This window comes from Rhopalosiphum padi, chromosome 3 (genome assembly GCF_020882245.1).
Source record: "Rhopalosiphum padi isolate XX-2018 chromosome 3, ASM2088224v1, whole genome shotgun sequence".
Classification (NCBI taxonomy): domain Eukaryota; kingdom Metazoa; phylum Arthropoda; class Insecta; order Hemiptera; family Aphididae; genus Rhopalosiphum; species Rhopalosiphum padi.
Genome location: NC_083599.1, coordinates 45,523,768 through 45,536,733, shown reverse-complemented (window position 1 = coordinate 45,536,733; position 12,966 = coordinate 45,523,768). Strand labels below are relative to the sequence as shown.

At 24.8% G+C, this 12,966-nt stretch overlaps 1 protein-coding gene across 2 annotated transcripts; it reads right to left on the bottom strand.

Annotated features, from left to right (window-relative positions):
- Positions 1-2,234: 2,234 nt before the first annotated feature.
- LOC132926834 (histone deacetylase 6) lies at positions 2,235-11,840 on the bottom strand. Of its 2 annotated transcripts, none has more exons than XM_060991241.1 (18): positions 11,712-11,840; positions 10,365-10,490; positions 9,086-9,216; positions 8,839-9,022; positions 8,595-8,692; positions 8,360-8,533; positions 8,106-8,298; positions 7,989-8,048; positions 7,839-7,928; positions 7,671-7,777; positions 7,380-7,591; positions 7,235-7,316; positions 6,156-6,243; positions 5,900-6,082; positions 5,655-5,812; positions 5,387-5,582; positions 5,126-5,255; positions 2,235-4,220 (listed from the first exon to the last, which is right to left on the bottom strand). In XM_060991241.1, the coding sequence occupies exons 2-18, from the start codon at positions 10,410-10,412 to the stop codon at positions 3,916-3,918; spliced, it is 2,439 nt and encodes an 812-aa protein (XP_060847224.1). In that variant the 5' UTR covers positions 10,413-10,490; positions 11,712-11,840; the 3' UTR covers positions 2,235-3,915. The 2 variants fall into 2 exon arrangements, with proteins under 2 accessions (XP_060847224.1, XP_060847223.1); XM_060991240.1 differs by lacking the exon at positions 11,712-11,840 and adding an exon at positions 10,943-11,376.
- Between the last annotated feature and the right edge of the window lie 1,126 nt (positions 11,841-12,966).

The window sequence follows — 12,966 nt, the reverse complement described above, 5'->3', positions numbered from 1 at the left end:
TTTACTTCAAGTCATGTAGAATGAAAAATGCATTTTTTATTCAAGTGACCAGTGGAATCAGTATAATCTGCAATCTGCATAGCATAAAAGACTATTTTTTCATTTAAAATAGACGATTGATTTGTCATAGAATTTAAATGTGAAATTCATGTTTTACATTTCTTGATGTTATCGTCTTTATAATAATAATATACTGTGATTATATTTTACTGGATTTAGGTACCTATATTTTTCGTTCAATATTTATTTATACATTATACGAGTGTAGGTACCTAGTTGTATTATATATACAAACTGTGTCTACAGAATAATATAAAATCAATTGATTTCAATTCAAATTCGTTTTTTTGTTTGTATAAACAGAATATTGTTTAGTAATAATATGATAATAATAAGATACATCCTACTCGTTCAATTAGTCATCCTTAAAAATATCTGTGTAGTGTACACAGTTCCAATTTTCCAAAGTTATAAAAATAGCAATGTTTCATCACCATAATAATAGTCCATAGGGCATAGGGGCATTGGGTTGTTTAAATTAAGGAATATTGATAATAGCTATTAAGTGACGTTTGCCACAGAGTCTCATTGGCCTCTATGTTTTAAATTGACTTACACTCCTTGTGTCAGTAGAGTCGCCATCACCGCGACCACTAATCTTTATGATCCGATCATTCCGATCATATTATATCGATGGTTGCACTAAGGCAATGTAGAGATCTATAGGGCCCTAGTTGTACGACAAAAGGGGTTAAGTGGCATTTTTGTTAATTTGTTATAATTTTAAAGGAGATTTAGATGTATCATAATGTATTGCTGGCACATTAGTATGATCATTTTATAATGAGTAATAATATAATAATATTATTATTATTATATGTGAATTGTGAATTCTAAAACACAGGTCCAAGCGACGTTTATTTGCTCTCCTGAAAACCTTGATATATGTCGCTTATTCCCATTATAGGGGAGGCCGATTCAAGAGCTCGGCAGACAGAATATTTGAGACATTCATAGGCTGGTCACCAGCTTATATAATATATATTGTATTTTTGTATTCTAAGTTAACGTTAAATAAAGGTTTTTCTACACTTATACATCACGTAGTTTTTATTCTTGCGTTGATGCACGTATCGACGAGTGGGGACTTAACATCATTGTGAAAATGTGAACGGTACATAGGCGCAATATACGAATTCATGAATGCATTATAATATGTGCCTATCTACATATTATATTATGCAGAATGATCCAAATATTATAATAGTATAATACGACCACTGATACATAGTATTACCTATGTACAAATAGGTATATTTCTTTTTTGTAATGTTTAAATTATTTATAATGTTTTGTTTTACTCGTAGTTATCTATCTTGAAATATTTAAATGCTTATATACATAATTATTACATAATATGTTTATTGAACGCTAATCATCATAGTTATGTGATCCATTCTCAATTCTCTATACACATATCATAAAAATTTAGGAAATACACTTTTTTCAAGGGGTTTCCAGGATTTTTACATTAAAAAAAAAATTACTGTAAAATAATTATGTGTTAAAATAGTAGATACCTATTTATAATTATTAACATCATATGGTAACAAATGTATAGTTAATAAGCATCTTATTTATTAGTATCCTTATTGGTAACCAACAACCCTAGCAATAAATTGAAAGAACGTCCATATGGATACAATAAGGAAATAATAAAGACTGTCATTAGCCCTAACCAGTATAAAACAAAATGCATTAGTATGTTTGCATACATCTATCATTGATATTTGTTAGATAATATTACTATGGTTTATTATTACGATACAAGATAATTTTACACATAATTTACATAAATTTCTAGGATTCCATAGGTACTTTATACTTTCATACTTTTAATACTTTAATGGAAAACCAAAGGTTTGATTAACTTTTTTTATCTTAATACATAGTAAACTGCAGTTGTCCAAACATTTAAAATCTAAGACACAAATAAATGTGAAATATAGTTGAACAAGCTTTGTTGTTTGTCATTTATTGGTAGAAATTAGTCTTTATTTTATGTTTAACCCTAAGTCACATACATACAATTATTTACCACAAACACAAAATTTTCCAAAGGTACCTAAATATGATCTACTATATTAGTAATATACCCCAAAGTACCCACTATTTTTATATATTAATTTTATACTATAATTATTGTGATTTGATGTTCAGAAATCATATTCATGTTTCAATAATAAAAATAAGTATATTTATAACACTAAAATGTCTAACAACAATGCAGTATTATTGAATTAAGTTATGATAAAATTATAAATAAAAATTACAATCAGATAATTTACATTTGTATTTAAAAATACCACAATAGCTATAAGAACATATGTACAATTTAAACAATGTAAGAAAAACATTTTGGACAAAATTAGTCTTAATTTTACCTAATATTGTGCCACATAACCATATTTTACAGAGAACTAATTATAAAATATGAAAATTAAATTATAAATTCATGTAATAATTATTTTTGACGTGTTATATAATATTAATAATTTTAATAAAAAAAAAAAATTAATAAAAATAATTACCTACTTATTTACATAGTTAAGTAGTTTCTATAGCTTATAAAAAATTACAACTGAGTCAATTTATACTAAATATTGTATTGTGTACTATTAATTTTATTATTTTGAAATATGTTTAAAACTTGTATATTATAGATAATTAGCATAGATTTTTGGGCATTAAAAGAATTATATGCAGTGGAAATTATGGAAATATGCAATATATGTATAAAAAATAGGTAATAGTAAACAAAAATCTTCATAATTAAATTGTTTATTTAATAATTATTAATTTATTTGTTATAAAATTAATTTAACAGTTTAATTAGGTATTTAATGAAAAACAATTAATAATTTTATTTAAATTGCAAAATTATAAACAAGTTTAAGTTTATTACCTATCAGAAACGATAAGATTGATATTAGTTCAACAAAAAAACAGTATGTTCACTATTATTATTGTTTAAAAACGTATTATTATTGGAATTTTCTACTCAACACAATATCATTATACACTTTTATTAAATTTGGAAAACAGTCCATAAATTATTTATCATTTCAACATATTTTATAAAATATTGAATTATGTTGAAATATGTAATAAGTAATAACTATCAAATATGTTAAAAATCATTTTATTATTTTCCGGAAACTATTATAATTTAAAGCATTATTAAAATAATACAAAAAATATAAAAATAAAATTTCATACAACTCTACACTCGAAAATTGCCAATAATAATGATAAAATATTTTAATTTAAAAAATAATTACAAAACTTTTTTTTTAACTTTTGACAGATCAAAATAGACCATAATTGATAGTAAGATTTATCAGTAATAATCATCAATTATATGAATATTTATGGATACAGGATATTTATTTTAAGGATACTAAATAAATATTAATATCCATTGAATTACAAAGATGAATTTTCAAAAGATTGCAATTTAGAAATTTTGGTTACATCTTTAATAAATGATCAAATATTTATTTCAGTATGTTTTTCATGTTTGTAAGACAAATTCAAATTGATAGATTTTTTCTCAAAATGTTTGTTTTTTTACATTGTATACTATTGTGAATAGTTTTTTATGTCACGGTATTCAAGTAAATGCTTATAAATGTATGATAATAATAATTAGAAACTAAAGTTTTATTTAATAGTGAAATCAGTAAGCATATCAAAAATTAAATAACATAAGTGAGAAAAAAAATACAATACTAGTAAATAATATACATAAACAATATACATAAATACTTAAAAACCATGACACTTAAATTACAAAAATTATCTAAAGTATTAAAACTAAGTGATCAACAATATAACAATAACTATTGAAGACATTTAATCATTAACACTGAATGAGTGTTTACTTGTTCTTTCGTAATTGAAAAACTTAAAACATGACCAATAATTTTTTTGTACATTAACTACTCTTTTTATTGTCTTCTGAGCGTTTTTACAAATGGGAAATTCCAGGTCTAAAGGTGGTAGAGGGTCGCCAAGCAAAGCTTTTGTGCACATGGTCATACAATATGAAACTGCATCAATATTGTAACCTCCTTCTAAGGCAAGTATGACTTTACCATTGGCTAAGGATGATAAAAAATGTGTGAGATGTCCATAACATTCGGGTGTTACCTTACAACCTGCAAAAAAATTGATGTGAAATTTTAAAATTTAATTAACTATGTATTGAGTTTTAGGTACAAATGACTATGTAAAAATTTAATAAAATATTATTTATCAAAATTTAATTAATATTAATAGTGAATACGAAAAAAATATACTAGGCATTGTGTCAATATGAAAGAGTTCCTTTTGCAATTCGAAGTATTAAGATTATTATTTATAATTTTTTCTAAAAACATTATTTCAATAATTTAAATCATTAACTAAATTAAAAAAAAGATACAATTTAATTTAAATAAATTAGAGGATGCCATATATCCAAAAACTATTAGTAACAACAATTTTGAGGAAAAAAGAATCAATCCAGCTACAATTATAGTTGAGATAATAAATTTATAAACAATAATAAAAACAGAATTTACTGTCGTTTTTTCATTCGTCGTTACCATATTAGTTTGAAAAACATAAAAAAAACCATGTTTTAAACATTAAAAAAAAAATTTTTTATAACCTTGTAATTACATATCGATCCAACAATTGTAGCTATTTTGAATAATTAAGAATTACAGTACTTTGAATTAGTAAATAAATGTTTTTGAGATTTGAAATCTGACTAAAATTGCTTAAATTAAATCATTAAAGAGAGTGAATGTGGTGTTCTTATAAGATTCTAACTTGAAGAGACTATATCAATGAATTGAAGATCTATTGGCTAATAGGACCTATTGTTGATTAACAATTAATAAAAATAAATTATTAATAAAATCATATTGAAGTGAATTAAATGTTTATCATTTTTTTAGATTTTTATTGAACATATTGTCAATCGTGTGTATGTGTCAATGACGTTAATTATATAAATAAACTTATTATATGGTTTATAATAATAATATAATGTTAAGCAATAAAAATATGATTTAACCTCCAAGTGGATCTCCTACTGCAGCATCAAATCCAGCTGACACCAAGACAAGTTCAGGACAAAATTCATAGGCTATTGGTAAAATTATATTTTGCATAACTGAAATGTATTCAGTATCACCCATACCATTCTAAATAATAATAATAAAAAAAAACATGTTTGTTAACGTCATTAAAATAATTAAAGAATGTTTATACAAATAACAATTTAATTTATTAACACAACCTAACTGAGTTTTCAATTAGAATTATAGGTACTTACTTTATTCCAGGGTATATTAATGGTATATCCCTCTCCACTCCCTGAACCCGTCACCTTATGTGAGCCTTCTTCAGAGCATGGAAAAAATTTTGCATTCTGATAACGATGTATTGATATATATAAAACTCTTGGATCAGAACTAAATGCTCTCATTGTGCCATTGCCAAAATGTATATCCCAATCCAGAATCATAATTCTAATTAAATGTTTATCCAGGTTAATGATAAGTAAATAATGTCTAATAAGTAAGATGTTTATTAACACAAACCTTTTGAGACCATATTTATTTAAAGCATAGCTTGCAGCAATAGCAACAGAATTAAAGATACAGAAACCACAAGCAATATCAAGTTCTGCATGATGCCCAGGAGGACGAATTACAGCCACGCCCGATGCACTTTCATTATTTAATACAGAATCAACTACCTGCAAGTAAAATAATTAAGTACGGTTAATAGTTTTGTTATGAATTCATCAAATTTGTTAATAATAATAATTTATTTATGTTAATACTTGCAACAAACACCCAGAAGCTAGTGTCGAGACTTTATATGTATCTGTAGTCAAATATACAGAATCATAACATTTTTCTTTTTCACTTAATTCTGATGGCGACAGTTTGTATAAATTTGACATTTCATCTATATGTTCTTTAGAATGAGCAAGAAGTAATTCACTTTCTTCAGCTTCCCTCGACTAAAACAAATAAAATTAAATTTTTGAAATAAAATGACTCAATAATTACAAATAATAATAAATATGCTCATACTGGCAAAATTAAAAGCCTATTAGTCAATTGAAACTCATTGAACATATTTAAAATTGCACTTATTCTTCCTGGGCATTCTGGATGACCACTAAAACAATAAAATAATTAATCACAATTAATACTAACTTATTAAATATTTAAATTTTTAATTTGCATACAATTTATACAAGCTTAAGATATAATATTAGTTTATAACAAATGTATGTTTAAGATTTGATAACTAATGTACTAAGCTGTTCATCATTTTACTATTTTTACTCTTTTTAATACGAGAGAGTAAGACATAAAAAATAATTTTTATAAAAAAAAAAAATTGCTAACAGTTTTTAAACAGTTTTAAATTGTCAATCAATGTAAAATATCATTGGTTTTATAATCTTATAAATCAATGATAATATACAGGGTGATTCTTTTATCATAAAACACTCATTATTTCAAAAAGTATTCATGTTTTTGAAAGTATTTTTTTTACATAGTTTCAAATTGTTAAAAAAACAACGATTTATTAAAAAATTATATTTTTAAATATTTTTTATCCTTATAATTTTTTAAGTTTTTTTCTTTTTTGAATGACAACATAGATTTTTAATTTCATATTCCAAAGCAGAATAATTTTTTGAGTATTTTGATACATAAAAATCGAATTTAGGGCGAGTAGTTTATGAGTTATACGTATTTAAAGTTTAGTTGCGCGGAGTGGAGTGTTACGGGGTTACCCTCTCAAAATGTTTGTCCACTACTCCGCTTGTCTAAACTTTAAATAAGTATAACTCATAAACTACTCGCCCTAAATTCGATTTTTATGTATCAAAATACTCAAAAAATTATTCTGCTTTGGAATATGAAATTAAAAATCTATGTTGTCATTCAAAAAAGTAAAAAACTTAAATAATTATAAGGATAAAAATATTTAAAAATATAAATTTTTAATAAAAACGTTGTTTTTTAACAACTTGAAACTATGTAAAAAAATATTTTCAAAAACATTAATACTTTTTGAAATAATGAGTGTTGTTTGATAAAAAATATCTTGTATATATTAACTAGATAAGCTATAATAGATAAGTAACAAGTTATACCTTTCGCTGCTTTCATGTTTTTGGTCCATGATCAGATCAAACGAAACACAAACTTTATTATTTATGTTTAATAATTGGGTCTCTATAAATATAAATTTTAAATATTGGATGAAAATATTAAATGCACAATCAAATATATCCTTACCAGAAATTAAATGTTGAAGAACAGAATTTTCATCTATTTTTGAGATATCTTGAGTAGGATAACAGTCAAAAGTTGGAAATACAGTTAATGGTTCCTCATAGTATGAATACATAGATACTGCCCTGAATGACTGATTTAATAAAAAGTCAACTTGAAAACATTTCCAGTATTTTTGATGTGCGAAAATTACATTCTGTATTGTTTGCACAATGCTAAATACAATTAAAATAATAATAATAAATAAATATTTATTTTTTTCAGTCGTCTAAAAAAAATATTTATTAACTTTACCTATTACAAGGATTGCTAGTCATATCAAGCAATGGACATGGGTCTCCGAGTAATGATTTTAAAGTTAATGCTGCTCCTTCTGCTAATGATTTCAAACAATATCCACCCTTAAAATATCCAAGTTAGTAAATATATTTTTTAATTACTTGAAGCAAGAGTAAAATATACCTCCAGTAAAACAGCAACTCTACCACACGCAAAACCCATAAGAGAACGAACTAAATGAGCATAACATGCAGGAGTAACTTCCATTTCTCCCTAAATACAGAAAATTGTACACATACAAATGTTTAATGTAGAGTATAATAATATATTTACCTCAGGACATCCTAGAGCAGCATCATAACCAGATGATATTAATATAAGGTCTGGTTGGAACTAAAATAAATAATATTGTAATCAGACTTAGAACAAAAAAATATCAATATTACTTACTTCTGAAGCGACTGGTAATAAAATTTGATGAAAAATAGCAAGGTAATCAGCGTCTTTCATACCAGTAGCATTAAGTGGTACATTTATATTGAAACCTTGGCCATCACCATTACCAGTAAAGTCCCAATCACTTTCACGCAAATTGGGCCAAAACTGTCCATGTTCATAACGATGAATAGAAAAATACAAGACTCTGCAAAAATGAAATCATATCAATAGTTTTTACAAATGTAAATAATAAATGTATATCTTACCTTGGATCATCATAAAACATTTGTTGTGTAGCTTGTCCATGATGAACATCCCAATCAACAATTAAAATTTTGGAAACCGAATAGTGCCGAAGAACATATTCTGCAGCTATAGCAACATTATTGAAAAAACAATAGCCACAAAATTCTGATTTCATAGCATGATGTCCAGGAGGTCTTAAAAAATCAATCAAACTTCTAGCAATTTATAAAGATATAAATATATAATATTTCTCACCTGATAAAAGCCATTCCATTTTGTATTTTATTTTCGCAAATTGCTTTAACAAGTTCTATTGAACTACCTGTAGCTAACAAAGACTGCTTATACGTAGACTAAAATATAAATAAATTTAAATTCTTTGTTTAGTTTTTTATAACATTTATAGTTCAATGAAATATAATCATAGAACATTATAAACAATAGTTAATATAATAAATTTTGTTCTTTTTAGTATATACTAATATTTAAGTTTACTTACTGGGTGAAAGTAAATTGCATCATATTTAGAAGACAACGCTTGTAAAATATCAACTGATTGTGTGTTATCAGTAGATTTTAACTTGTCTATTATGCTTTGTGAATGTTTCATTAATAACTCATCATTGGTGGCATTCCGGCACTGTATTTTTAAACACCTTTCAATCAATCCTAACTCATTACATCTGTTGAAATTTTAAAATATAACACATAAAACAATTTTTAAAAATATTCTAACATGAGCTTACCTTTTAATGATTGATTCATATCGCTGAGGATTTTCTGGATACTTCATATCCCAAGCACACAAGTGGTTAGAAAACTGATCATCATAGATAATTCCAGTACTTTTAATTGATTTATCAATAAAACTTCTGGCCTGTAGAAAAAAAAAATTATTATATCTTTGTTATCAAGGTACTTATTTTAACTTATTATATTTGTTGTAAATAACATCAAGTAAAATTAAATTTAGCAGTTCACACTAAATAAAATTATGTAGATAATAATAATTAAATAATTACTAAGAAAATCTTATGTTTTTAAAAATATTAATAAAATACTTAGAATTTATAAACTGATTATTAAAATAATTTAAGTGATAATAATATGTGAAAATAATATTTTTTAGTGAATCAAATGAAATAAAAAATAATAATAAAATTAATAAAAAATTTAAAATTAATTTTATATTAATGAATATCGTCTTAAAATTGCTTTTTATATTGTAAAAAAGTTATCAGAAATCCATACACATGTTTTAAACAGCTCAATAGCTTTTAAAAAATAATATACAATAAATAATAATAACTAGAATTCTTAATTAAATAAAAATAAGTTTAGATTTTATCTTTTCAGTTTGATATACTATTTAACATTGTTGTTGCAGATCAATGAATGGGTAATTTTTAAATGAATATAAAAGCATTATTTTTTAATTATACTCCTATTTACTCCTTATTTATTTATAATCAATGGTTTGTAGTAATAAATTAAAAGAATTTTTTGTATAAATAAAATTAATACTGGACACAGTTTAAGAAAAATTGTTTCAATATAAAAATTTCTTGATTTCTTTCAACTTTTTTTGAAAATTTTATCTCAATACATTAAATTTTAAATCATTATATTTAATAAAATTACATTTTTTAAATTTTAACATTAAAAATCTTCAATTACTACACAGTTTATAAGAGATAATAGTTATTTTACTTTAATAAAATTGTTTTTTAAAGTAAAATTATCGACACTAAGATTTTTTTTGAACTAGTAAGTGTAATTGAAAAAACATCGAAATTCTTCTACTATTTGTAATTAACTGATTTTGTGCCATCTGTTATCAACTAAATTGTTGTATAATCAGTGAACACAATACAACTGTTATTTACTTTTTTACTTTTAAAAGCTAAATTATTAAATATCAAAACAACCTGTTTGGTTACCTTTTTTCTAGGGTATATACTTGAACATAGTTAATATTATATAAAATATATTAATTTTTAGCTTAATAGTAATAAAACAACTCACATTTTTAAAATCATCTTGCACATGGTCATACAATTGGAGACCTTTCATACTATTTGTTTCCAGAAATTCCTTTTTTCTGGCAGCTATTAGAGCACTAGTTGTGGGTTTTACTTTATTTTGATTTTCCTAGAATAAATAAATAATTTGTTTAATTTTTTTTTAAGTCTTAATCTTGATTACAAAAAAAAATTAATTATTTTTGAGTTAATCTTGAGTTTATATCATTATTGATTTTGTAAATGTTTAGTGAAAACTCAACGTAAAAAATGTACAGTTACCTATCATCTGAAAACGACAATATCTATAAATTATATTAGGTACTTACATTATAATGAGTTGTATACTATAAAACTATAATTTAAAATATATTGCAGTTAACAAAACATGTTAATAGTATTGTAGACTTGAAAATCTACAAAACATCGAGCACGTGAAATAGACAACAAAGTGCAGAAACAAGTAACACCAAGTATCAACCAAGTGTATGCCAATTGCCCGTAGTGTATTGCTATATGATGTATTTTTACACGAAGTTATGCGCATGAAAATTACTATAGTATTCTTATTAACATTCTTACCATTAGTCAAGTCAGCTAAAAGTCAAATCACAAAACAATATCATTTGATGGTTGAGAAACAGCGATGAAAAAGTAATAATTGTACTTTTGTTAAAAACGTTCAAAATAATTCACATTAACAAGGGCTTTGAGTATTCAAATCGTCAAGATTAAAAAAAAACAATCATTTACGTTAAAACTAAAAAAAAAAAAATATATTTTTATTTAAACGCGAAGACGCGGTGCAGTTATCACGTACTCAAGCAGTGTGCAGACTAATCCCAAAAAATGAATGGTCTGCTTATGCTTATCATCAATGATAGGCCGAGAAATTAATGGAAACAGGCAACAGGGTAACCGATAACGGTCCAGAATTCAGTGGTTCCAAAACGTATACGTGATTGTTCGAGAGCAAATTGGCGGTAATAGCATATTTTTTTTTTGTTTTTTAGTTTTAATTGTTTTGAAGGCCAAGACAAGACGGACAGGCCCTAATAGTGATATCAATCAATAAATTACATAGGTGATAGGTACACAAGCATGCGCCTTGAAGTGGCATTAAAACATGGTAAAAAACTAAAAAAGATACGGAAAATATAATCTCGTTTACACTTTAATCTAACTTCAATACTCCCGACAAATAAGTAACCAAAAAGTGTAAATCTATTAAACCAACCACACTTTATCCTAATAATGAAATAACTTTTACAATGTTGCTTATACGAAACGACACCAGGTATATTATAATATATTACCTATACGGGCTATACGAACATACGACTTTACTTACTTATTGAGATATTCGTACAATGGTATTCTACCGAGTACCAAACAGAAAAATGATCGCTTGGCGTCGTTGAATATTTTTACGAACTATGCTATGATGAATTTATATATATTTTTTGAACTCATAATAATTCGATTACCTAGTTGTAGTTATATTATAAATCAATGTCACGTATTTTTGAGAAATTGGTCAGGCACTCGATCCGCGATTATCATGGGATTTGGCGCCAATGTTTTAGTTAGGTTATGTGTTCCTATGTGTGTCCAATGGCAAAATTGTATATACACGTAGAGTTTTTTTTTATCATAAACTCGTTGACAACATTCAAAGCATAAAATTATCTTGGAAAATATCAGAAATTAAATTTTTTTTAATTTTAGGGACACGACAAAAATATTTAAAATAAAAATTTAATTCATAATTCATTAGAATAAAATGGTATGTTTAGTGCTATGTTGAGAAGTAAAATCGCTTTGAATTAAGTGACTTCATGCTCACCATTGAATATTTTTTTTTCTACAACATTTGAATAAGAATTTTTCCATAAAACTTATTATTGTATTCAACTTTAAAAATTATGAACATTATTCTGCTAAGTTTACAAATTTACAGTTAATTACACCTTACACTTATTACAATAATAAACAGTATATTATTTATATTACAATAATATACAAAAATGAATTAGATAATACAGGCATAATATTTATGATAAATATTTCTTATACCCAATATTATTTTTATTTATTGTAGGTATATTTAAATAAGTAGACGATCACAAAAATTTTTTCATTATAAAAACATGATTTATTGTCAAATTGATTTTTTTTAGATATCAAAAGAAATTATTCTAGTGTATGTTGTTAATTGTTATAGATAATTTTGAAATATATTTAAGATTACTTTAGATTTAGAAAATGTCTATTTACAATTTATTTATGAACATATTCCATAGGTAACTCTCAGCTCTTTTATAAAATATCGTAAAATACCTAGTAAAATATATCAACTCAGATAATGTTCTTAAAAGTTTTATAAAAGGTGAACTTTTTCATTCAAATGTTAAAGATTATTTGCTATCTAACTTGGTTCTTGTGATTCCAAATTTACTATATTGTGTATGTTTGTAAGACAGAAACTATTTACATAGGTAGTTTAGCCCCGTCCGCACAAAAAGTTAAAAAGTACATCGAAATATTTTTTATCTACAACAACCACAGTCATGTAAAATTATAGTGATCAGGTATGGGCATTAATA